Genomic DNA, 27,147 nt, shown 5'->3' with positions numbered 1-27,147 from the left:
GAACAGACAGATTGAATGTTCCAGATAATCCCTTTCCCAGTCCTGCGTGACATCTGGTAGGGGGTTTGTCCCTGGACTTCTGGGACACTGGCTGGGGTTTGAGGAGAGAACCCAGTACCTACCTGGCTGCAGGATGAAGCTGGCCAGTGGCTTCTTGGTTTTGTGGCTCAGCCTTGGGGTTGGCCTGGCTCAGAGTGACACGAGCCCTGATGCAGAGGAGTCCTATTCAGACTGGGGCCTTCGGCACCTCCGGGGAAGCTTTGAATCTGTCAACAGCTACTTCGATTCTTTTCTGGAGCTGCTGGGAGGGAAGAATGGAGTCTGTCAGTACAGGTGCCGATATGGTGAGTGTGCGGTTTCTCTTTCTGTGAAAACTGTCGCTGGTGGACCTATGGGCAGCCCCAGAGAGGCCACGATCTGTCTTGGACTTTTTCCTGGTAACCATTTAGAGCTGCCAGATTTAGCAGATAAAAATGTAGGACACCCAGTGAAATGTGAAATCCAAACGAACAACAAATAAGTCATTAGTATAAGTATGTCCAGTGAAATATCTGGAACATACTTACCCTGACAAATTCTTCATTATCTCAAACTCACATTTCACTGAGCTTCCTGTATTATATCTGGGTAACCTTCTCTGGGCCATTTTATGAGTTTGTTGTGAGGCTGTTCTTAGGAAAAGGGTACCTGGGGTGGGAAGAAGGAGGGTGGGTGTGAGAGGTCTCTGTGAGGAGTTCCCAGGGATGAAAACTGAAGCTGAACATGGAGAGAAAAATCTGCCACGGGGCAAAACTGCCTCTTCAGTTGCTCTGTGCTGAGCTTGGAAACAAATTCTCCCTCCCCGCTGCTGCAGTTCACACCGTCCTCCCAGCTCTCCGTCCCTGACTGGCATCAATTTGCTAGACTTTCCCAAGGGAGCTGTCCCTGCCTGTGGCCTCGGCAATGACAGGCCTGCTGTGGAGAGGAAGGGTTCGTGGCTCACCAGGGATCCCAAGGGCTGTCCCCTGGGCTTGGTGCCAGATGTAGAATTGTGAGCTGGCAGGAGCACTTCCCCTACCTTGCCTGAGTAGGACTGGGGTACACAGGAGCTAAGGTGCACCCCTGACTGCCGGCACGGAGTCCCTGGCACCAGTGCTTCCTTCACCGGGCCCTGGAAATTAATGTAATGGGAGCAAAATGTGGAGCCCCAGGCCCTGAAGCTGGGTGGCACCTTGTAATTGCCAATGCTCATGAAAGCATACACAGTCTCAGGTCACGGGTAGCATTAGTTTTATTGTTTAATTTGTCAACTATCTCATCATGGGATTAGAAATGAAAATTGTCAGTTTAGCCTAACAGGAAAAAACATTTGAGAAATATTTTCTCCAAATAACAGAGAAAAAGCTTTCAAGAGATGCACGAAAAAACTACAAACTTCCCAGATTCACCCCATAAGTCTCTCTATTCGTTTTTGAGTGGGGAAAATCGCTTCCTTATACACTAACAGTGACTAGGAGGTAATGGTTAATCATTGCATCAGGACCCAAAGTTTTGCAGCATAGATAGTTTAACCATCTATGGTTAAAATCTATGGTTTAACCACCTATACTGCAGCTTCTTTGTGAAAGCTTCACAGAGAAAAATGCCTGGTCTGTTAGGACCCACCTGGCCCTAAAACCATGTCTTTGTCCAAGGCAGTTAGATCAACGCAGAGGCCTTGCCACTGGATTATGCTCACCTCGTTTGCACAGATGGGGCAGGGAAGGGGTTGACTCACTTCAGACATTGGAATCAACACAGGTGTTTTCCTTCCTAAAGGCAACACAAGACTAGTATCTGTGGTTCAGCAAATAGGTAACAGCAGGAATTTTTATTAGGAAATCAAGAACCAAACCCTCTTCTTCCTTCTCTAGCAAAATAGCATTAAAAGACTTCAGCAAATTTTAGTTGCAGAGCCTCTGGCTAGGCAGGGTGGACGCCAGCAGCAACTGGTGGGGGATGGGAAGAGTAAATAGAAGAGGAAGGCAAATAGCTCTTCTCACTTTGTGTAAAACAGCCTGCTCAATGAGAGGCCTGAAAAACACTTAGAAAAATAGGGGGCTACGCCTCCTTACCTTGGAACCCAGTGGAGCCAAAAACCTGTCGGCTGTGCCCAAGAGTACAACATATCTTCTCAAATTGATTGTGAATCGAGCAATCTTTGGAACAGACAACACCTACTAACGAGTCTGCTCTTTTGTAGTTTGCTCTGTGACACAGCTCTCATGCACCGTGCTTGTTTTTTAAGTAGTGATTCTCAAACTCGCCTGTGCACTGAAGCACCTGGAGGGCTGATTTAAATAGGTCGCCAGGCCCCACTCCAGGTGTTTCTGATTAGTAAGAGTTTCTGGGCTTAGGAGATCCTCCTGCCTCAGCCTCCCAGTTAGCTTGGGCTACAAGTATGCGCCACCATGCCCAGATAATGTTGTAACTTTTTGTAGAGAAGCGAGTCTCACCATCTTACCCAGGCTGGTCTCCAACTCCAGGGTTCAAGCAATCCTCCCAACTTGGCCTCCCAAATTGCTGGGATTATAGGCGTGAGCCACAGCACCAGCCAGATTTTACCTTTGATAGGTACTAACTACTATTTAAAACAATGGCTTTCTAAGTTGGGTACACTTCAGATCACCTGAGGGGCTTTAACAACACCTGGCACCAAATCAATTATATTAGTATTTCTGTGGGTTGGTCCCAGACATCAGTAGTTTAACATTTTTCCCAAGTGATTGCAAAGCACAGCCAAGGTAAAGGAGTGCCATTCTATGACGTCATTCTTAGAGAACTTCAGCCCACAGGTTAAATTATGCAGGCAGATAAAACTGTGTATGTATCCTGGTAGCCCACGATAGCATGTCAACATTGTTTTCCGTGCTTCTCATATCTAAAGTAATTTGTTCTTGTGCCAACACACAAAATCTGTACTTATCAAACAAGTGGGCTATAAATATGACAAGATCCAGCGTGTGTCAATGGCATACCTAGCACAGCTGTCATTAAGGAGTCTGTACCAGCCGGGCGTGGTGGCTCACGCCTGTAATGCCAGCACTTTGGGAGGGAGGCCGAGGTGGGCGGATCACGAGGTCAGGAGATCTAGACCATCCTGGCTAACATGGTGAAACCCCGTCTCTACTAAAAATACAAAAAATTAGCTGGGCATGGTGGCGGGCGCCTGTAGTCCCAGCTACTCGGGAGGCTGAGGCAGGAGAATGGCGTGAACCCAGGAGGCAGAGCTTGCAGTGAGCCGAGATCGTGCCACCGCACTCCAGCCTGGGTGACAGAGCGAGACTCCGTCTGAAAAAAAAAAAAAAAAAAGGACTCTGTACCAATGCAAACAAGATTTCCTTGAGAATCGTTTCCAAAATGTAGATACCCTTTTCCACCTCCAGAGATTCTGATGCAGTAGGTCTGTGGAGGGACCTTGGAACTGCACTTTTTTTTTTTTTTTTTTGAGACAGAGTCTCACTGTATTGCCCAGGCTGGAGTGCACCACCACCACGCCCAGCTAATTTTTTGTATTTTTAGTAGAGACGGGATTTCACCGTGAGCCAGGATGGTCTTGATCTCCCGATCTCGTGATCCACCCTCCTCGGCCTCCCAAAGTGCTGGGATTACAGATGTGAGCCACCTCGCCCAGCTGGAACTGCACTTTTAGTGGGTAGTCTTTGAACCAGACTTTGAGAAATAAGCATAGTAATGGAAAAATCATGGATTTGAATTTAGGGGAAAATATCCCATTGCTGGTGACCTTGGGTGAGTTATCTGACTCTCTCAACCTTAGTTTCCTCAAATATGTAAAAATAATGTTACTAATACCCACCTTGCAAAGGTGTTGTGAGAATTAAAGATAATATACATAAAGAATCAGTAGTATATAGAGAGCATGGTAGGTACCAAACAAATTTTATAAACGTTATGAGAAAGGCAGTCTAGTGAACAGGTTAATTGCATTCAGATTCTTCCAGTTCTCTTTCAACATAAAAATGAAAAATCCCAGAAATCCCAGTGGCTAGACAACAGCCTCTCAGCTTCTGGAAGAAGTCCCTCGAGGGAAAAACGACTGGAGAGTTATCTGCTTCACGAAGGTCTCTGGAGCTGGGTCAATGGAGCAGAGTTTCTACGATGATGCTGTTCACGCTTTCACACTTTAATAAAAGATCCTGAAAATGAATTTCTTCCTGGATTTAGTTCCAAGAGTAAATGTATCTTAAAAGTTTCTTTAACCATCAGTCTATTGTAATCCCAGCACTTTAGGAGGCTGAGGCAGGTGGATCATTTGAAGTCAGGAGTTTGAGACCAACCTGGCCAACATGGTGAAACCCCATCTGTACTAAAAATACAAAAATTAGCCGAGTGTGGTGGCGTGACCTGTAATCCTAGCTACTTGGGAGGGTGAGGCAGGAGAATCACTTGAACCTGGGAGGCGGAGGTTACAGTGAGCCGAGATCACGCCACTATACTCCAGCCTGGGCAACAGAGCGAGATTAAGTTTCAAAAATAAACAAATAAATAAATAAAAATAAATATCAGTCTATTTTTTAAAGAGAATTTTTATCTGAAGTTTTACAGCAAAATTTGATAAACCTGTGAGTTTGTATCTTTTTCCAGGGAAATAACTCACAGACTTCATCAGATTCTCCAGGGGATCCAGAGCCCAAAAAAAGAAAACAGCCACTGTTTTCTGTTGGCTTAGAGGCAAACAGATTATTCTTGTTTTTGGGTGACTGACCTCCTAGTCTGCTGGGGACTCAGGGAGTAGGGGAGATGCTCCTGGGATGTGGGACTTTCAGTACTAACACTGGGATGGTACCAGGCAAACCAGGGCAAGTTGGTCACCCTACCTTATGCAGTAACTTAATCTGTTTTCGCAACTGAAATACAGAGTTCTTCTCTTCAGGAGAATTGCCTCTGTCCTGCTGTGTTCCTTTGATGTATTAGTCACGTTGCATCTGAGTGTTTCTGCGAGGAAGGAAGACATACTTTTCTTTCTTTTTTTTTTCTGGAAGTTTGTTTTTCTTGAGATGGAGTCTCCCTCTGCCACCCAGGCTGGAGTGCAGTGGCACCATCTCGGCTCTCTGCAATCTCCACCTTCTGGGTTCAAGTGATTCTCCTGCATCAGCCTCTTGGTGTAGCTGGGATTACAGGCATGCGCCACCACGCCCAGCTACTTTGTATTTTTAGTAGTGACGGGGTTTCACCATGTTGGCCAGACTGGTCTCGAACTCATGACCTCAGGTGATCCCCCTGCTGGGCTTCCTAAAGTGCTGGGATTACAGGTGTGAGCCACCGCTCCCCGCCTGGAAATTATTTTTTCTCATGTTTGAGACAGCTAGTTGGGATTGTTGATGAAGCCATGCCTATAATAGTTTAGTAAATACCCTTATTATTCATTTGGCATCATTATCTGTTCTTTATAACAATACAACATTAATAGAAAAATCATACTATTAAGTGGAAAATTGTAAAGCAAATGACAAAGACATAATATGTATACTACAAAAAGGTTCTTACGAACTGTGAAGAAATAGGCGAAAGGTCTAAAAGAAAAATGAGCAAAGAATGGAAATAGGCAATTGACAGAAAAGAAAAACTAAATGGTTTGCATACAAATAATATGGTTGAATTCAGTATTGATCAGGGGCCCACAAATTAAAGTAACGAGATGCCACTTTTAGCCAACAGAGTGGCAAAATTTAAAAGAAGAGTGATAAGAACTATTGCTGCCAGAGAGGAAAAAATCACTCCCGTGAATTTCTTTTGGAAATATAAATGTTAATCCTTTTTTTAATGTTGATTTTTAAGTTCTGGGGTACATGTGCAGGATGTGCAGTTTGGTTACACAGGCAAATGTGTGCCACAGTGGTTTGCTGCAGATGTACCTTTCAATAAAGCGTACTCATTCCCTGCCAGCACCTCCCGGGGAACCAGCCCGGTGGAGAGGATGGACGCACCCTCCCGGGAAGACAAAACTCTTGCCCTGGGACACAAAGCCCTGAAAGTTTGTGCTGCTCTTTCCAGTGACAGAGATAAAAGGGTGGGCTCAGGAGGCAGTGTCCACCACTGGCAGGCAGAGCTCTTGGATTCTTGGCTAACTCTCCTCAATCTCCCTCCAGTTTGTCTTTTAAGACTTTTATGGTATTTCACTTTATTCAGAAGCTTTTAAGTTTTATAAGATCAAATCTGTCAGTCTCTTTCTTTATGGCTTCTGAATTTTATGTCTTGATTAGAAAACCATCCTCACATCAAGATTAGAACAGTCTTCTGCTGTTTTTTTCTGTGAAAGCAGCCAGAGCTAAATCATGAGTGTGGCTGTGTTCCAATAAAACTTTTTTTATGAACACTAAAATATGAATTTGAACAGGATCAAGTTGTCGGCCTCTCACTCCTATAAACAGCTCCAGCCAGAAAATAAAACATCTGTGGATATGATACATTATTAATGCCTAGACTTAAAACATCAACCATAAGCTCCTCAAACGATAATTTGAGGATATGATATCCTTGAATGATTTCTGTTTTTGCCTAGACTGAAACCATTACCTTTTGTCTTAGAACTTATACTTTCAGCTTCATTTCTAAACAGAATTTCTGCATTAACATAAAACATTAAATAAAATAAAAATAACCATCATCAGCTGCAGGCTGGATAGGAATTCCATTCCGGTATCTTTCAAACTAGAATAGCAGAGTTTTATCTTCTGTGAGTTATCAAGGGCAAAAAGGCAGAGGGTAACCCAAGAAACCAAGCCAAGTCTGTAGCGAATGCCCTTTTCAGCAAAGTTGTGAAAAAGATGTTTCATTCTCTGGCTAGGCGCGGTGACTCACGCCTGTAAACTTGGCACTTTGGGAGGCCAAGGAGGGCAGATCACTTAAGGTCAGGCGTTCAAGACTAGCCTGGACAACATGGCGAAACCCTGTCTCTATTAAAAATACAAAAACTTAGCCAGGCGTGGTGGCAGGCACCTGTAATCCCAGCTACTCCGGAGGCTGAGGCAGGAGAATGGCTTGAACCCAGGAGGCGGAGGTTGCAGTGAGCTGAGATGCTGTCTTGAGTGTGGGGCCACCATGATGAGACTAGTGTCCTCGTAAGAAGAGAAAGAGAAAGAAGAGAAGACAAGGCCATCTGCAAGCCGGGAAGAAGGCCCTCACCAGACGTGGAATGCACTGGCATCCTGATTTTGGAATTCCCAGCCTTCAGCACTGTGAGGAATAAATTTCCGCTGTGTAAGCCATCCAGTCTGTGGTATTTTTGTTATAGCATCCAAACTGCCTGAGACAGAGAATGACTGCTGAGTGGGCACAAGGTCTACCTTGGGGGTGATGAAAATGTTTTTGAACTAGTTAAAGGTGATGGTTGTACAACATTGTGAATATATTTAATTGCACACTTTAAGATGGTTAATTTTATGTTATCTGAATTTCACCTCAATAAGAAAAAGAAGGCTGGATGCTGTGGCTCAGGCCTATAATCTCAGCCCTTTGGAAAGCCAAGATGGGTGGATAGCTTCAGTCTGGGAATTCAAGACTAGCTTGGGCAATATAGCAAAACCCCATCTCCACAAAGAAATACAAAAATTAGCCAGGTGCAGTGATAGCACTTGTAGTCCCAGCTACTAGGGAGGCTGAAGTGGGAGGCTTGCTTGGGCCTGGGAGATTGAGGCTGTAGTGTGCGAAGATCACACCACTGCACTCCAGCCTGGGTGACAGAGTGAGAGACCCTGTTTCAAAAAAGAAAAGAAAAAAAGAAAATGAAAAGAGGCAGGGCACAGTGGCTCATGCCTGTAATTCTAGCAGCTCATTAAGCTGAGGTTGGAGAGCTGCTTGCGCCTAGGAGTTTAAGACCAGCCTGGGCAACATAGCAAGACCCCATCTCTATAAAAAAATTTACAAGTTAGCCATGCATGATGGCATGCACCTGCAGTCATAGCGTGGACAGCTGAGGCAGGAGGATCACTTGAACCAGGGAGCTTGAAGCTGCAGTGAGCTATGATTGTGCCACTGCACTCCAACCTGGGTGACACAGCGAGACCCCATCTCTTAAAAAAGAAGAAGAAGAAGAAGAAGAAAAACAAATAAATAGTTACACCATCAAAAAAGTGAAAAGACAGCCCACAGAATGGGAGAAAATATTTGCAGATTTGACAAGGCACTTGCTTCCAAAATACATAAAAAACACTTACAACTCAACAGTAAAAAGATAAATAACTCAATTATAGAGTAGGTAGAGGCTTTAAAAAGACATTTTCCAAAAGAATTTATATGAATGGCCAATAGCACATAAAAAGATGCTCAACATAATCATTAGAGAAATGCAAATCAAAACTACCGTGAAACACCACCTCACTCCCGCCAGGATGGCTACAATAAAAAAGACAGACAATAGCTAGTGTTAGTGAGGATGTGGAGAAACTGGAACCCTCATGCATTGCTGGTGGGAATGTGGTGCAGCCACTTTGGAAAACAGTGTGGCAATTCCTTAAAATGTTCAACAGAGTTACCATATGACCCAGCAATCCTATTCTTATGGAGAAATGAAACACATGTCCACACAAAAACCTGTCTACAAATATTAGTAGCAGTATTATTCATAATAGCTAAAGGGTGAAAACAGCGCAAATGTCTGTTAACCGATGAATGGGTAAACAAAATGTGGTATGCCTATACAATGGAAGGTTTTTCTGGCAATAAAAATAACTTAAGTACTGATACATACTACAACATGTATGAAACGAGAAAACATTATGCTGAGTGAAAGAAGCCAGACACTAAAGGCCACCTGTTGTGTGATTTAATTCATGTGAAGGAGTTGCCTAGGGCTGGGGGTAGGGAAGTGGGAGTGGTGACTAATGGGTACGGGGTTTCTTTTTGAGATTATAATGTTCTAAAATTAGATTATGGTGTTGACTGGACAACTCTGTGGATATGCCAAAACCATTGAATCGTACACATTAAATGAGTGAATGTATATGATATATGAATTATAGCTCAATAAAGCTGTCATAGAAAAAAATATAACAAAGAGATTAAAATCATAATGGCAGGCCAGGCAAGGTGGCTCACACCTGTAATCCCAGCACTTTGGGAGGCCAAGGTGGGTGGATCACTTGAGGCCAGGAGTTCAAGACCAGGTTGGCCAACATAGTGAAACCCAATCTCTACCAAAAATACAAAAAGTAGCTGGGTGTGGTGGTGTGCGACTGTAACCCCAGGTACTCAGGAGGCTGAGGCAGAAGAATCACTTGAACTTGGGAGGCAGAGACTACAGTGAGCCAAGATTGCACCACTGCACTCCAGCCTGGGCGACAGAGTGAGATTCCGTCTCAAAAAAAAGAAAAAAAAAATCATAATGGCAACTGAAACAGTTATATATTATTGAGCAACAAGGTACCTCGAAGCTTAGCAGCTTACAGTAGCAAAGATTATATCACACAGTTGCTAAGGGTCAGGGATCCTGGAGTGGCTTTGCTGGGCAATTCTGGGTCATTTTCTCATAAGGTTGAGGTCATGTTGCCCAGCTGATGCTGCCATCTCTGGAGATTCAGCTGGGGCTGGAGGATCTCTTGTTAAATTCATGTGGCTATTGGCAGGAGGTTTTAGTTCTTTGCCAGATGGGTCTTTCCATGGGACTGTTCATGACATAACTTCCTCTAGAGTGAACGGTGAGAGAGGGAGAGTAAGAGCCTAAGACAGAAATCGTGGTCTTTTATAGCTTAGTCTTAGGAGGAACACACCTCCATGTCTGCAGTATTATCTTGGTCACACAGACCACTGCTGGGACTATATACAAGGAGGTGAATACCAGGAGGTGGGGATCATTGGAAGTCATCTTGGACCACAATGTTATAACCACAAGTATCACAGCAACAAATACCCAAAGTGTGGCAGAAACTGCTTAGTGTCCCCTAATATCCATTCTTCCTCCTTTCTACAGTATCAAGCCCCTCTTTCCACGTTTTAGCTGGGCTCATGGCTGCCCACTTCATTTTCTAGCCCACCTTTGCAACCAGATTTTGCCATTTGATTAAGGTCTGGCCAGAGGGAAGTATGAGGAAGTGACGTGTATAACATTCTGGAGTGTGTTTACTGAAGAGAGGGGCTGGACCCTTCCAACTCCTCCCGTCCTGTTACAGGTAATATGGATGTTGGCTGAAGCGCCATCTTAGACCGTGAGAGCCAGGGCTACACTCTAGAGCTGGTAGAGTAGAAAAGCTGGAAGCAGCCTGGGTTCTAGGAAAGTGCAGATTTACTATACCAGAGGCATGAGTCTTAGCTCCGGATTTTTATGAGATATTCAATCTTGTTTAAGGATCTGAATAATATAGGTATATAGAAAGTATAATACACATATGGAGAAAATTGCAGTGCTCTGTTGAATGACATACAGGCAGACACAAGTAAACAGAGAACTATACCGTGTCTATATTTGGGAAGACTGAGTGTCCTAAGAAAGGCAGCTGTCTCCAAATCTATACATTCAATGGATTTTTCAATAAAACTCTTGACCATCTTTCTTACAGAATTTACTAAGTTGGTTCTACAAATTCAAAAAAAATTGCAAAATTCTTTGTGAGAGTAAAGGTCCAAGCATAATCAAGACAATTTTGCAGAATGATACGAAGTGAGGGCTTTAAAACATAAACTTAGTGTCTAAAAGTTAAAACAGAATGATGAGTGCAAAGAGGCTTCAACAGCACCCTGAACCTGTACTTTAACTGTCACATTTAATTAAAAAAAAAATTTATAGCAAGTTTGGCAAATGTTAACATTTATTATGTTTGTGCATTTGGTACGAGTTGTTTGTTACTCTGACTTTTCAACAGTTTTGAAATATTTCATAATACGAAATAATTAAAAATAAATACCTGGTAGGAGAATATTGAAGGAAGGAAGGAAAGAAAGAATGAATGAATGAACGAAAGAAAGAAAAGAAAAAAAGAAGCAGAAGAAGAAAAGGAAGGAAGGAGAAGAAGGAGGAGGAGGAGGAGAAGAACAAGGAAGAAGAGAAAGAAAGAGAGAGAGAAAGAAAGAAAAGAAAGAAAGAAAAAGAAAGAAAAGAAAGAAAGATAAAGAAAGAAAGAGTGTCTTATGCCTTACTCTAAGGTCTTGTATCTCCTAAAAAGAGGCAGAGATGTGGTGAAGGAGCATGGGTTTTGGAGACAAACATGAAATCTGACTTTATATCCTATTTCCCTCACTTTTTCTATGATGTTAGGCAAGTCACGTGACCTCTTAGCCCGAGTTTCTTATCTGGATAATGGGATAAAATACCCACTGCAGATGGCTGTCCTGAGGTCATCTCAGGTCAAGGTTATCTTTACCTGTGGGCACTGCCGTTGATACAACTGATAAAGCTTCTCTCTACACATTTGAAAGATCATAAAAAACAGAAATTCAAAGCTGTGCAGATCATTTCTGCTTACTTCTATGAAATAAATGCCTAAGATATCACATTGGGGTGATTTCTTTGCTCTTTGCTCAATCATGCTCTAGGTTTATGGAATCTTGCTTCAATTTCCTGCAAGTTAAAACCCTTTTGTGGTGTTGTTACAATTCCGATTCCTTAAGTGTACGATCAAGTTGTGTTCTGTTTGTTCTTTGAGTGGCTAGCCTCGAACTCCTTAACCAAATCTTGCAGTGGTTAAGGAATGAGGAAACTTGAGCTTTAGTTGGGTTTTGCCATGGCCCTTATCTTCAAGGTTATGCATTTAAAAAACATTAGAAATGTCAGTAAATAAGTGCTCACTGGGTGTGGTGGCTCACGCCTGTAATCCCAGCACTTTGGGAGGCGGAGGCAGGTGGATCACTTGAGGTCAGGAGTTCGAGACCAACCTGGCCAACATGGTGAAATTGGTCTCTTCTAAAATTACAAAAATTAGCTGGGCATGGTGGCATATACCTGTAATCCCAGCTACTTGGGAGGCTGAGGCAGGAGAATTGCTTGAACTCAGGAGGCAGAGGTTGCAATAAGCCAAGATCACACCACTGTACTCCAGCCTGGGTGACAGAAAGAGAACCTGTCTCAAAAAACCTCATGAGATTTTTTGAGATTAGGAGAAAAAGTCAAAGTCGTCTGAAAGTCATTATTCTTCTGTGACATCACCATCATCATCACCTGATTTGGATGTGAGGAACAGTGACTTTTAAAGAAAAAGTGAAATATGCTTTTAGAAAATTTTCATTTGATGAATGTTCCCAAATGCTTGATTTCTAAATATTTCTTCTTGCTTTCCTTTCTTCCTCCTGCAAGGAAAGGCACCGATGCCCAGACCTGGCTACAAGCCCCAAGAGCCCAACGGCTGCGGCTCCTATTTCCTGGGTCTCAAGGTACCAGAAAGTGTATGTACTGCCAGCATTACCTTCTTGGTTGATTGGTTTTGACTGAGAGCAATCCTAGAGTTATCCTTGATGGAAGTGATTGTTTCTGGAAAAAAGTTGAGCAATACAATTCAGTATTTTAAATTGGATATGAGGGAGAGAATTTTCAAAGAAGATATGTGATTTCCTTTTCCCAGGGACAGCTGTCCCTCAGATAAACCCTTGGTAGTGGATCAGAACTTTGAAATCACCACTGAAAATGTCAGCTGAGACTTAGAACATCACGACATAACTTAATTTGAGATAGATCTGACAGGTTTGACTTATTGAAATTAGTGGACCATTCCAGTGACGTGCCAGAGCCAGCTGGTGCTGGCCAGTGAGAGCTGACTGTTGCATATTGTCATGACTTTTGCAAGCAGCTGACTTCATGTTAGTAGTGCCAAACTGGCTATGTTTGGAGTGCTGACATCATAGAAATCTGCAAACACACAAGCATACCCCATGCCCAGCTAATTTTTGTATTTTTGGTAGAAACGGGGTTTCACCATGTTGGCCAGGGTGGTCTCGAACTCCTGACCTCAAGTGATACACCCACCTCGGCCTCCCAAAGGTGACGGGGATTACAGTCGTGAGCCACCATGCCCAGACACATGTGGCATTTTATGAACTTAGTTACACAGTTTATGCCACTCCATTTACAGTTGTTTATAGGCTGCTTAGTAAGCATGGGTGTGTGTGAGATGTTGTGTTTTAACTACAGCCCTCTTGTGATCAGGAGCTGTGTATTCTATACCCACTCTACTTACCAACACATCCACACACACTCACACATACACACCCTTAAAATAGTGCTGTCTGGGATGCTGGTGATCTCTTGATGAACTGAGGCTGAATTTTTTTATGCTTCTTAGCCGTAGAATCCTTTGCTCACACAAAATCTCATATGGGAATGTTAAGTGTTAATTACATTTAGAAGCCCTGTGGCTCTGCTCTCTTGACTACCCTTCTGGTCTCTATTTTCATTACTGTAAGCTGCCTCTGGATTTTAAAATTACTAACATCTAAAAAAAAAAAAAAAAGGTGAAAAATGGGCCAGAATCGCTTATTGAACTAATAACTAAGTAACAATGAAAACTTGTAATCCTGTGACTGTTGGCATTTTACTGAGTCATTGGTGTTTCTGAATTGATCGGGATATGCAATAGAAATGTGAGAACCGGCTAGTTAATAACAAGGTGGGCAAGGTTGCCTAAGGTCCTTAGTCTAAACGTGGCATTTCTTCCCCTTCTTTTCCCTTCCTTCCCTTTTCCCCAGATGGACTTGGGCATTCCAGCAATGACCAAGTGCTGCAACCAGCTGGACGTCTGCTATGACACGTGCGGTGCCAACAAATATCGCTGCGATGCAAAATTCCGATGGTGTCTCCACTCCATCTGCTCTGACCTTAAGCGGAGTCTGGGCTTTGTCTCCAAAGTGGAAGGTAGGTATCTCAATGGCATGTACAGTGCACAGGGAGTTTTGTTCCTGTTTTCACACTGAGATATAGCCAGAACCCCTTGACTCAAAGAGATCATCAGAGCTAACTGAATATTCTTGACAGAGCACTGTGGCTGAGCAAGAAATGGTGAAGGAAAGATTCTGGGCACTCCTTCACTAAAGTTCTTGCTGTCCTGCCCGCGAGCTGCTGGCACCACTCCTGAAGGTAAACGACTACACCAAAGCCTTCCCAGAAAAAATAAAAATCTATCATTTAAGGCTGGAGAAGGAATTGCCAAACTGGCTTGGATTATCCATTCCACTGTTAAATAATTTTCCATATCAGGAATTATTCCTTATAGGACCACATGGTTTGGCTTAAGCCTTTTTTGTTTGTTTGTTTTGTTTTCAGTCAGGGTAGGAATTCAAAAAACCTTTTCTGTGTAAAGATCTCTATACACTTGAGGACAATTATTTTATTTAAAATTTAAAAAAAATTTTTTGAGACAGAATCTCATTCCGTCACCCAGGCTGGAGTGCAGTGGTGTGATTTTGGCTCACCACAACCTCTGTTTCCGGGTTCAAGTGATTCCTGTGCCTCAGCCTCCCATGTAGCTGGGATTATAGGCATGTGCCACCATGCCCAGCTGATTTTTGTATTTTTAGTAGAGATGGGGGTCTCGCCATGTCGCCCAGGCTAGCCTCGAACTCCTGAACTCAAGCGATCTGCCTGCCTCAGCCTCCCAAAGTGCTGGGATTACAGGCGTGAGTCACCCTGCCCAGCAAGGATAGTTATTTTAAACAACTGCTTTGCTACCTAGTTTCTAGCACTGACTATTTCTTTTTCCTAATTTACTTAGGAAGTTTTTACTCTCTCAAGTTTCTGAAGCCAGGATATTGTATCCAGGTGTGAATTAGCATTTTCTATTTTTAGAAGACAAGCGTTGAAATGCAGGCTGATAAAGAGCTGGCTCCACACCGCAGACAGTGTCTGCAGTAGAGAGAATTTTGGATCTTTTCATAGATCAATGTCTAGAGTGCAGTCTGGAGGTGAAGGTGTGAGGGCTTGGAAATGTGAATAATTCAGTGTGCCCTATGAAAGGGAGTATCATTCTATTTTGTTTCTACAGAGAGTGAAAAAGTACCTGCTGCTAATCTATGGTCAGGTCAAGTTACTTTTTGCAAGCAATGTCCTATTGATTCATTCTCCCAAATATCTCTTTCATATCCCACTTGCCTGGTTACTGCAAATTAACCCAGTCTCTGTGTCCCATCTAATTGATGGTCACCATTGGGACCAGATATGCCACACAAATCTGATCATCTTGACCCCCTGTGTAAATCATTCAATACATTCCTCCTTACGGATTAAATCCAGACTCCTCAGTATGCCGTACATGGCCCTTTCTGATTCAGCCCTAGCCTTCCTCTCCACCATCATCTTGGGCATTCCTGGTCTCTCTCCTGACTCCTGCCTCAGTGGGCTCAGAACTGTCCCTTCGTAGATTCTACAAAAAGAGTGTTTCCAACCTGGCGAATCAAAACACAGGTTCCATTCTGTGAGATGAATCCACACATCACAAAGCACTTTCACAGATAGCTTGTTTCTAATTTTTTTTTTTTTTTGCACGTTATTAGATTTTTCCTTACAGGCCTCAATGGTCTCAGAAATACCCCTTCTTAGATTCTACGAAAAGAGTGTTTCGAACCTGGTGAATCAAAACACAGGTTCCTTTCTGTAAGATGAATCCACACATCACAAAGCATTTTCAGATAGCTTGCTTCTAGTTTTTATCACGGGATATTAGATGTTTTTCTTATAGCTCTCAATGGGCTGAGAAATGTCCCTTTGTAGATTCTACAAAAAGCGTATTTCCAACCTGGTGAATCAAAACACAGGTTCCATTCTGTGAGATGAATCCACCCATCATACAGCATTTTCAAAGATTGCTTATTTCTCATTTTTAACACAGAATATTCTATTTTTCCTTATGGGCCTCAGTAGGCTCAGAAATGTCCCTTCGTAGATTCTGCACAGAGTGTTTCCAACCTGGTGAATCAAACTACTTGGGTAGATGGCCCATTCCTTTCTGCCCCTGTGTGAAACACACTAATCATTCATTTTTTGTTGTTGTTGAAACAGATTTATTAAGTTACCATTCACACATGATACAATTCACCCATTTAAATGCTTTTAAATATGTTCACAGAGTTATGCAGTCAATCCCACAGTCAATTTTAGAACACATTCATCACCCTGAAAAGGAACCCCAGGGCCATTAACAGTCTCTCCCCGAACTCCCCCTGCCCAGCTTGAGGAAATCACGAATCTACTTTCTACCTCTAGAACTGCCTATTCTGGACATTTCATATAAATGGAATCATACAATATATGGTTTTCTGTGACTGACTTACTTCACTTGGCAAGGTTTATCCATGTTGTAGAATGTATCAGTATTCCATTCCTTTTTATTGCTGAATAATATTCCATTGTATGGCTGTAACTTTTTTTTTAAATTCTACTTTAAGTTCTAGGGTACGTGTGCACAACGTGCAGGTTTGTTACATATGTATACATGTGCCATGTTGGTGTGCTGCATCCATTAACTCGTCATTTACATTAGGTATATCTCCTAATGCTATCCCTCCCCCATTCCTCCACCCCACAACAGGCCCTGGTGTGTGATGTTCCCCACACTGTGTCCAAGTGTTCTCATTGTTCAATTCTCAACTATGAGTGAGACCATGTGGTGTTTAGTTTTCTGTCCTTGTGATAGTTTGCTCAGAATGATGGTTTCCAGCTTCATCCATGTCCCTACAAAGGACATGAACTCATCCTTTTTACGGATGCATAGTATTCCATGGTGTATATGTGCCACATTTTCTTAATCCAGTCTATCATTGATGGACATTTGGGTTGGTTCCAAGTCTTTGCTATTGTGAATAGTGCTGCAATAAACATACGTGTGCATGTGTCTTTATAGTACCATGACTTACAATCCTGTGGGTATATACCCAGTAATGGGATGGCTGGGCCAAATGGTATTTCTAGTTGTAGATCCTTGAGGAATTGCCACACTGTCTTCCACAATGATTGAACTGGTTTACAGTCCCAACAACAATGTAAAAATGTTTCTATTTCTCCACATCCTCTCCAGCACCTGTTGTTTCCTGACTTTTTAATGATCGCCATTCTAACTGGTGTGAGATGGTATCTCATTGTGGTTTTGATTTGCATTTCTCTGATGACCAGTGATGATGAACATTTTTTCATGTGTCTGTTGGCTGCATAAATGTCTTCTTTTGAGAAGTGTATGTTTATATCCTCCACCCACTTTTTGATGGAGTTGTATGATTTTTTCTTGTAAATTTGTTTGAGTTCTTTGTAGATGCTGGATATTAGCCCTTTGTCAGATGGGTAGATTGTAAAAATTTTCTCCCATTCTGTAGGTTGCCTGTTCACTCTGCTGGTAGTTTCTTTTGCTGTGCAGAAGCTCTTTGGTTTAATTAGATCCCATTTGTCAATTTTGGCTTTTGTTGCCATTGCTTTTCGTGTTTTAGTCATGAAGTCCTTGCCCATGCCTATATCCTGAATGGGATTGCCTAGGTTGTCTTCTAGGGCTTTTATGGTTTTAGGTCTAACATTTAAGTCTTTAATCCATCTTGAATTAATTTTTGTATAAGGTGTAAGGAAGGGATCCAGTTTCAGCTTTCTACATATGGCTAGCCAGTTTTCTCAGCACCATTTATTAAATAGGGAATCCTTTCCCATTTCTTGTTTTTGTCAGGTTTGTCAAAGATCAGATGGCTGTAGATGTGTGGTGTTCCATTGAGGCCTCTGTTCTGAGGTCTCTGTTCTGTTCCATTGGTCTACATCTCTGTTTTGGTACCAGTACCATGCTGTTTTGATTACTATAGCCTTGTAGTATAGTTTGAAGTCAGGTAGCATGATGCCTCCAACTTTGTTCTTTTGGCTTAGGATTGTCTTGACTATGTGGGCTCTTTTTTGGTTCCATATGAACTTTAAAGTAGTTTTTTCCAATTCTGTGAAGAAAGCCATTGGTAGCTTGATGGGGATGACCTTGAATCTATAAATTACCTTGGGCAGAATGGCCATTTTCATGATATTGATTCTTCCTATCCATGAGCATGGAATGTTCTTCCATTTGTTTGTGTCCTCTTTTATTTCATTGAGCAGTGTTTTGTAGTTCTCCTTGAAGAGGTCCTTCATATCCCTTGTAAGTTGGATTCTTAGGTATTTTATTCTCTTTGAAGCAATTGTGAATGGGAGTTCACTCATGATTTGGCTCTCTGTTTGTCTGTTATTGGTGTATAAGAATGCGTGTGATTTTTGCATATTGATTTTGTATCTGTAGACTTTGCAGAAGTTGCATATCAGCTTAAGGAGATTTTGGGCTGAGACCATGGAGTTTTCTAAATATACAATCATGTCATCTGCAAACAGGGACAATTTGACTTCCTCTTTTTCTAACTGAATACCCTTTATTTCTTTTCTTGCCTGATTGTCCTGGCCAGAACTTCCAACACTATGTTGAATAGGAGTGGTGAGAGAGGGCATCCCTGCCTTGTGCCAGTTTTCAAAGGGAATGCTTCCAGTTTTTGCCCATTCAGTATTATATTGGCTGTGGGTTTGTCATAAGTAGCCCTTATTATTTTGAGATATGTTCCATCAATACTAGTTTATTGAGAGTTTTTAGCATGAAGGGCTGATGAATTTTGTTGAAAGTCTTTTCTGCGTCTATTGAGATAATCATGTGGTTTTTGTCTTTGGTTCTGTTTATATGATGGATTACATTTATTGATTTGCGTTTGTTGAACCAGCCTTGCATCCCAGGGATGAAGCCAACCTGTTCGTGGTGGATAAGCTTTTTGATGTGCTGCTGGATTTGGTTTGCCAGTATTTTATTGAGGATTTTTGCATCGATGTTCATCAGGGATATTGGTCTAAAATTCTCTTTTTTATGTGTGTCTCTGCCATGCTTTGGTATCAGGATGATATTGGCTTCATAAAATGAGTGAGGGAGGATTCCCTCTTTTTCTATTGATTGGGATAGTTTCAGAAGGGATGGTACCAGCTCCTCTTTGTACCTCTGGTAGAATTCAGCTGTGAATACATCTAGTCCTGGACTTTTTTCGGTTGGTAGGCTATTAATTATTGGCTCAATTTCAGAGCCTGATATTGGTCTATTCAAGGATTCAACTTCTTCCTGGTTTAGTCTTGGGAGGGTGTGTATGTGCAGGAATTTATTCATTTCTTCTTCATTTTCTAGTTTATTTGCGTAGAGGTGTTTATAGTATTCTCTGATGGTAGTTTGTATTTCTGTGGGATCAGTGGTGTTCCTTTTATCATTTTTTATTGCATCTATTTGATTCTTCTCTCTTTTCTGCTTCATTAGTCTTGCTAGTGGTCTATCAATTTTGTTGATCTTTTCAAAAAACCAGCCCTGGATTCATTGATTTTTTTGAAGGTTTTTTTGTGTCCCTATTTCCTTCAGTTCTGCTCTGATCTTAGTTATTTCTTGCCTTCTGCTGGTTTTTCAATATGTTTGCTCTTTTTTCTCTAGTTCTTTTAATTGTAATGTTAGGGTGTCAATTTTAGATCTTTCCTGCTTTCTCTTGTGGGCATTTAGTGCTTTAAATTTCCCTCTACACACTGCTTTAAATGTGTCGCAGAGATTCTGGTGTGTTGTGTTTTTGTTCTCATTGTTTTCAAAGAACATCTTTATTTCTGCCTTCATTTCATTATGTACCCAGTAGTCATTCAGGAACAGGTTGTTCAGTTTCCAAGTAGTTGAGTGGTTTTGAGTGAGTTTCTTAATCCTGAGTTCTAGTTTGATTGCACTGTGTTCTGAGAGACAGTTTGTTATAATTTCTGTTCTTTTACATTTGCTGAGGAGTATTTTACTTCCAACTATGTGGTCAATTGTGGAATAAGTGTGATGTGGTGCTGAGAAGAATGTATATTCTGTTGATTTGGGGTGGAGAGTTCTATAGATGTCTATAAGGTCTGCTTGGTGTAGAGCTGAGTTCAAGTCCTGGATATCCTTGTTAACTTCTATCTTGTTGATCTGTCTAATGTTGACAGTGGGGTGTTAAAGTCTCCCTTTATTATTGTGTGGGAGTCTAAGTCTCTTTGTAGGTCTCTAAGGACTTGCTTTATGAATCAGGGTGCTCCTGTATTGGGTGCATATATATTTAGGATAGTTAGAATACATCTTCATAACATCGATGGTCTTTACAATTTGGCATGTTTTTGCAGTGGCTGGTACTGGTTGCTTCTTTCCACGTTTAGTGCTTCCTTTAGGAGCTCTTGTAAGGCAGGCCTGGTGGTCACAAAATCTCTCAGCATTTGCTTGTCTGTAAAGGATTTTATTTCTCCTTCACTTATGAAGCTTAGTTTGGCTGGATATGAAATTCTGGGTTGAAATTCTTTTCTTTAAGAATGTTGAGTATTGGCCCCCACTCTCTTCTGGCTTGTAGGGTTTCTGCCAAGAGATCCGCTGTTAGTCTGATGGGCTTCCCTTTGTTTTGTGGGTAACCTGACCTTTCTCTCTGGCTGCCCTTAATATTTCTTTCTTCATTTCAACTTTGGTGAATCTGACAATTATGTGTCTTGGAGTTGCTCTTGTCGAGGAGTATCTTTATGGCATTCTCTGTATTTCCTGAATTCGAATGTTGGCCTGCCTTGCTAGGTTGGGAAAGTTCTCTTGGATAATATCCTGAAGAGTGTTTTTCAACTTGGTTCCATTCTCCCCATCACTTTCAGATATACCAATCAAATGTAGATTTGGTGTTTTCACATAGTCACATATTTCTTGGAGGCTTTGTTCATTTGTTTTTACTCTTTTTTCTCTAAACTTCTTGCTTCATTTCATTAATTTGATCTTCAGTCACTGATACCCTTTCTTCCACTTGATCAAATTGGCTACTGAAGCTTGTGCATGCATCATATAATTCTCATGCCATGGTTTTCAACTCCAACTGGTGGTTTAAGGTCTTTTCTATGCTGTTTATTCTAGTTAGCCATTCGTCTATTCTTTTTTCAAGGTTTTTAGCTTCTTTGCAATGGGTTCAAACATCCTCCTTTAGCTTGGAGAAGTTTGTTATTACTGGTTGTCTAAAGCCTTCTTCTCTCAACTCGTCAAAATCATTCTCCATCCAGCTTTGTTCTGTTGCTGGTGAGGAACTGCATTCCTTTGGAGGAGAAGAGGTGCTCTGATGTTTAGAATTTTCAGCTTTTCTGTTCTGGTTTCTCCCCATTTTTGTAGTTTTATCTACCTTTGGTCTTTGAGGATGGTGACATACAGATGGGGTTTTGGTGTGGATGTCCTTTGTTTGTTAGTTTTCCTTCTAACAGTCAGGCCCCTCAGCTGCAGGTCTGTTGGAGTTTGCTGGAGGTCCACTCCAGACCCTGTTTGCCTGGGTATCACCAGCAGAGGCTGCAGAACAGCAAATACTGCAGAACGGCAAATGTTCCTGCCTGATCCTTCCTCTGGAAGCTTCATCTCAGAGGGCACCCAGCTGTATGAGATGTCTGTCAGCTCCTACTGGGAGGTGTCTCCCAGTTAGGCTACTCAGGGGTCAGGGACCCACTTGTGGAGGCAGTCTGTCCGTTCTCAGATCTCAAACTGCATGCTGGGAGAACCACTACTCTCTTCAAAGCTGTCAGACAGGGATGTTTAAGTCTGCAGAAGTTTCCGCTGCCTTTTATTCAGTTATGCCCTGCCCCCAGAGGTGGAGTCTACAGAGGCAGGCAGGCCTCCTTGTGCTGCAGTGGGCTCCACCCAGTTCAAGCTTCCCAGCAGCTTTGTTTACCTACTCAAGCCTCAGCAATGGTGACGTCCCTCCCCCAGCCTCACTGCCCCCTTGCAGTTTGATCTCAGACTGCTGTGCTAGTGGTGAGCGAGGCTCTGTGAGCGTGGGATCCTGCTAGGCGCAGGATATAATCTGGTATGCTTTTTGCTAAGACCATAGAAAAAGTGCAGTATTAGGGTGGGAGTGTCCTGATTTTCCAGGTACCATCTGTCACGGCTTCCTTTGGCTAGGAAAGGGAATTCCCTGACCCCTTGCGCTTCCCGGGTGAGGCGATGCTTCGGCTCACACTCCATGGGCTGCACCCACTGTCCAACAAGCCCCAGTGAGATAAACCTGGTACCTCAGTTGGAAATGCAGTTGGAAATGCAGAAATCACCCGTCTTCTGCATCGCTCATGCTGGGAGCTGTAGACTGAGGCTGTTACTATTTGGCCATCTTGGAACCTCCCTCAACATATTTTCTCTTTCCATTCATCAATTGATGGACATTTGTGTTGTTTCTACCCTCTGGCTATTATGAATAATACTGCTTTGAATATTTATGCACAAATTTTTGTGGAAACATATGTTTTCATTTCTTTTGGGTATGTATCTAGGAGAGGAATTGCTAGGTTAAATGGTAACTCTATGTTTAACATTTTGAAGAGCTGCCAAACTGTTTTCCAAAGTGGCCACACCATTTTGCATTCCCACCAGCAAATTGTGAAGGCTCAGGCTATTCCACATCCTCATCAACATTTGTCATTATCTGTCTTTTTAATTATAGACCCTACTCCCTGTGAAGTTGTATCTCATGGTGATTTTAATTTGCATTTCCCTGACAGTTACTGATATTGGGCATCTCTTTATGTGCTTATTGGCCATTGCATATATACTTGGATGTCTATTAGGATTCTTTGTCTCTTTTTAAATTGTGTTGTCTTTTTATTATTGAATTGTAAGAGTTCTTTATATATTCAAGTCCTTTATCAGATACATTATTAGCAAACATTTTCTCCCCCCTTTTTTTTGTTTTATTCCCCTTACTTTCTTGATGGTATTATTTGCAGCACAGAAGTTTCAAATTCTAAGTCCAGTTTATCTATTTTTTTTAATCTGTTCTTTTGTCATTTGTACTTTTGGTGTCATACGTAGTAATGCTTTGCCTAACCCAAGGTCACAAAGATTTACTCATGTTTTCTTCTAAGAGTTTCATTGGTGTAGCTCTTAACATTTAGGTCTGTGATTCATTTTGAATTAATATTTGTATATGGTGTAAGAAAAAGGTCCAGGCCGGGCTCGGTGGCTCAAGCCTGTAATCCCAGCACTTTGGGAGGCCGAGACGGGCGGATCACAAGGTCAGGAGATCGAGACCATCCTGGCTGGCACGGTGAAACCTTGTCTCTACTAAAAAATACATAAAACTAGCCGGGCGAGGTGGCGGGCGCCTGTAGTGCCAGCTACTCGGGAGGCTGAGGCAGGAGAATGGTGTGAACCCGGGAGGTGGAGCTTGCAGTGAGCTGAGATCCGGCCGCTGCACTCCAGCCTGGGCGACAGGGCGAGACTCCATCTTAAAAAAAAAAAAAAAAAAAAAAAAAAAAGGAAAAGGTCCAATTTCGTTCTTTTCTGTGTGGATATTCAGTTGTTCTGGCACTGTTTGTTGAAAAGACTATTCTTTCCTACATTAAATTATCTTTGCACCCTTGTCAAAAATCAATTGACCATAAAGGTTAAGATTTATTTCTAGACACTCAGTTCTATTCCACTGATCTATGTCAGGACCATGCTGTCTGTTACTGTTGTTATGCAGTAAATTTTGAAATCAAGATGTGTTCTTAAACTGTGTACTTTTTTGTCAAAACTATTTTGGACACTCTGGGTCCCTCACATTTCCATATGAATTTTAGGAACTGTTAGTCAATTTCTCCAAGGAATGGCAGCTAGAATTTTGAGAGGGTTATCATTGAATCTATAGATCAATTTGAGAATATTGCCATCTTAACAAAATTATATTTATATCAATGTCCTTTCCATTTATTTAGGTCTTCTTTATTTCAACAATGTGTTTATAGTTTTCACAGTACAAATCTTGGACTTCTGTTAAATTTATTCCTAAGTATTTTACTCTTTTTAATGCTATTGAAATGTAATTGTATTTAAATTTTATTTTCAGATCATTTACTAATAATGTATAGAAATACATTTGATTTTTGTACATTGATCTTATATCCTGCAACACAGCTGAAATAACTCCTTAGTTCTAATTGATTTTTTTCATGGATTCCATAGGTTTTTCTATATATAAGATAATGCCATCTGCTTTTCATCTTCCTTTACAATTTGGATTTTTAAAATTTTTTTCTCTTGCCTAATTGCCCTGGCTAGAGCTTCCAATACAACATTGAATAGAAGTGTTGTGAGTGGACATTCTTGTCTTGTTTCTGATCTTAGAGTAAAAGCATTTCGTCTTTCACCATTGAGCATGATTGTTAGCTATGGCTGTCTCTAGATGGGCTTTATCAGGTTGTGGGAGTTCTCCTCTTTTCCCAGTTTGTTGAGTGTTTGTTTGTTGTTGTTGTTGTTTTAATTTTTTTTTTCTTCTTTTTTTTTTTTTTTCCTGAGACAGAGTTTCACTCTTATGCCCGGGCTGGAGTGAAGTGGTGTGATCTCGGCTCACTGCAACCTCCGCACCCCGGGTTCAAGCGATTCTCCTGCCTTGGCCTCCTGAGTAGCTGGGATTACAGGCGCCCGCCACCATGCCTGGCTAATTTGTGTATTTTTAGTAGAGACAGTGTTTCACCGTGTTGGCCAGGCTGGTCTGAACTCCTGACCTCAGGGGCTCCACCCGCCTTGGCCTCCCAAAGTGCTAGGATTACAGGCATGAGCCACTGCATCTGGCTGAATGTTTTTATCATGAAAAAGTGTTGGATGTTTTCAAATGATTTTCTGCATCTATTGAGATGATCATGTGGTATTTGTTCTATAGTCTATTGATGTAGTGTATCATATTAATTGATTTTAGTATAGTTTAGCATTCTTAGGCTAAATCCCACTTAGTCATGATGTAAACCTTTTTATATGTTGCTGGATTCAGTTTACTAGTATTTTGTTGAGGATTTTGCATCCTCAACAAATAACAGTTTGTTATTTTTGTGATGTCTTTGGTTTTGGTATCAGAGTAATATTGACCTCGTAAAATGAGTTGGGCAATGATCCCTTCTCTCCTAATTTTTTAAAAAGTTTAGAAAGGATTGATATTAATTCTTTAAATGTTTGGAAAAATTCCCCAGTAAAGCCAAGTAGAACTGGATTTCTTTGGGAAGTTTTAAATAACTAAATCACCAGCTTGGGTTAGTAATTGTATTTGTATACACTAACAATCTATTCATATTTTCTATTCTTCTTGAGTCAGTTTTAGCAGTTCATGTCTTTCTACAAACTTGTCCATTCCATCCAAGTTATCCACATTTTTTGGCATGTAGTTATTCATAGTATTCTTTTATTTTTATTTTTTTGAGACAGAGTCTCACTGTGTCGCCCAGGCTGGAGTGCAGTGGTGTGATCTTGGCTCACTGCAAGCTCCGCCTCCCGGGTTCATGCCATCCTTCTGCCTCAGCCTCCTGAGTAGCTGGGACTACAGGCGCCCGCCACCACACCCTGCTAATTTTTGTATTTTTTGTAGAGACAGGGTTTCACTGTGTTAGCCTAGAGGGTCTTGTTAGCCAGGAGGTCTCCTGGCCTCTGATCTGCCTGCTTCGGCCTCCCAAAGTGCTGAGATTACAGGCGTGAGCCACCGTGCCTGGCCCTAATCCTTTTTATTTCTGTAAGATTGTTGGTGACATTTCTTTCTTATTCCTGAATTTGGTAATTTGAATTCTCTCTTTTTTTCTTGGTTAGTCTAGCTAAAAGTTTGTCAACATTTTTTATCTTTTCAATGAACCAACTTAAAAAAAATTGATATATCATTCACATACCGTAAAATATACCCTTCACTTCAGTGGTTTTTGTATATTCACAGAATTGTACAACCATCACCACAATCTAATTCTAGAACATTTTCATTAGTCCCAAAAGAAACCCTGTAGCCATTAACAGTCATTACTCATTACCTTCCCTACCCCACCCCAGCCCTAGACAATCTCTGTTTTACTCTCCGTATGGATTGCCTATTCTGAAAATTTCATATAAACGGAATCATACAATATGTGACCTTTTGTGTCTGGCTTCTTTTACTTAACATAATATTTTCAAGATTCATCCATGTTTTAGTATGCATCAGTACTTCGTTTTCCTGACCATTCTTTAGTTTAAACTTAGGTATCTTACTTCCTCTAAGATACCTCCCCTAATAACCCTTGCTGCAAAGGGATAGAGACTGTGGGCTCCCATACCACCTTGGGGTTATTTTCATCATGAAGTAGTGTAGCTATCTGTTTGCCTGTCCACCTCTTTATCCAAACTGTGGAGTCCTTAAGTTGAGGATGATGCCTTTTGTCTCTGTATCCTTGGCTCCTAAGACAGTGGCTAACGAACATATCCAACACATGCAAATGTTTTTCCATCAACGAATGGTTGTTCATCCAATACTTGAACAGTGAAAACTACAGGCGAGATTGGGTGTGTTCCGGGTGGTATGTCCATAGATGGGAAAGCTATGGAAAACATAAAAGAGGGAGTCTTCTGCAAAAAATATTCTCCATGGAGTGAGCACGGTGGTGTGGGAGGTTCTGGTTGCTCACCATTGTTTTGACCAAGGGCCCACATGTGAGGGCACCTCCAGGTGTCTTCTGCTTTATTGGATTGGGTGGGAGCTTTTCTGAGAATGTTCTCTGAAATGTATGCTCTTCCTTTGAATTCTGTATTTGGATTACTGTCTCTCCTTTCCTCTGGGTATCATATCATCTCTGGAAGTACAGTTCCTCTTCAAAATTACTCAATGTTAACCTTTCTATCCCTCTTCATCTTTTTCAAGTAGCCTGTGATTCCCTGGTTGACACTGTGTTCAACACCGTGTGGACTTTGGGCTGCCGCCCCTTTATGAATAGTCAGCGGGCAGCTTGCATCTGTGCAGAGGAGGAGAAGGAAGAGTTATGAGGAAGAACTGATTGCTTCCCGGTTTTGAGTGACACCACAGCTGTCAGCCTTCGAGATGTCAATCTTCAAGTCAGCGTGACTCATTTGTTCTTCCAACAGTTTGGACACCATAAAGCCGGAGAAAGGTAACTTTTTTCTACACCTGGAAAGTGAGTCCTATCCTTTGAGGAAAATTGAAAAAAACATGGAGTGGTTTGAAGGCTGCTCTTCATTTAAGACTGCTCTCCCCAACCAAGACACGTTGCCTGGAAATTCAGTTCTTAGCTTAAAGACTAAAATGCAAGAAAACCCTGCAATTCCTGGACCTGACAATTATATTCATGAATGAAATTGTGGGGAGTCCAGGCATTTGGGAGGCAATGACTTTCTGCTGGCCCATGTTTCAGTTGCCAGTAAGCATCTCACATTTAATAAAGTGTACTTTTTAGAA

General features: G+C 41.7%; 1 protein-coding gene across 3 annotated transcripts; it reads left to right on the top strand.

The window, feature by feature from the left end:
* Positions 1 to 27,147, top strand: PLA2G12B (phospholipase A2 group XIIB). Of its 3 annotated transcripts, none has more exons than XM_023204760.1 (4): positions 1 to 344; positions 12,263 to 12,351; positions 13,648 to 13,813; positions 26,599 to 27,147. In XM_023204760.1, the coding sequence occupies exons 1-4, from the start codon at positions 134 to 136 to the stop codon at positions 26,715 to 26,717; spliced, it is 585 nt and encodes a 194-aa protein (XP_023060528.1). In that variant the 5' UTR covers positions 1 to 133; the 3' UTR covers positions 26,718 to 27,147. The 3 variants fall into 3 exon arrangements, with proteins under 3 accessions (XP_023060528.1, XP_023060527.1, XP_023060529.1); XM_023204759.1 differs by having other exon boundaries at positions 26,596 to 27,147; XM_023204761.2 differs by lacking the exon at positions 12,263 to 12,351 and having other exon boundaries at positions 14 to 344; positions 26,596 to 27,147.

The sequence above is a fragment of the Piliocolobus tephrosceles genome, chromosome 9, assembly GCF_002776525.5.
Source record: "Piliocolobus tephrosceles isolate RC106 chromosome 9, ASM277652v3, whole genome shotgun sequence".
NCBI classification, from domain to species: domain Eukaryota; kingdom Metazoa; phylum Chordata; class Mammalia; order Primates; family Cercopithecidae; genus Piliocolobus; species Piliocolobus tephrosceles.
The sequence above is the reverse complement of the archived record's forward strand: the minus strand, read 5'-3'. Positions and strand labels throughout refer to the sequence as shown.

Coding starts and splice junctions, on each gene's coding strand:
- PLA2G12B (XM_023204759.1), top strand. CDS start 134: ATGAAGCTGGCCAGTGGCTTCTTGGTTTTGTGGCTCAGCCTTGGGGTT. Junction 345..12,262: donor TCAGTACAGGTGCCGATATG/GTGAGTGTGCGG, acceptor TCCTCCTGCAAG/GAAAGGCACCGATGCCCAGA. Junction 13,814..26,595: donor CTTTGTCTCCAAAGTGGAAG/GTAGGTATCTCA, acceptor ATCTTTTTCAAG/TAGCCTGTGATTCCCTGGTT.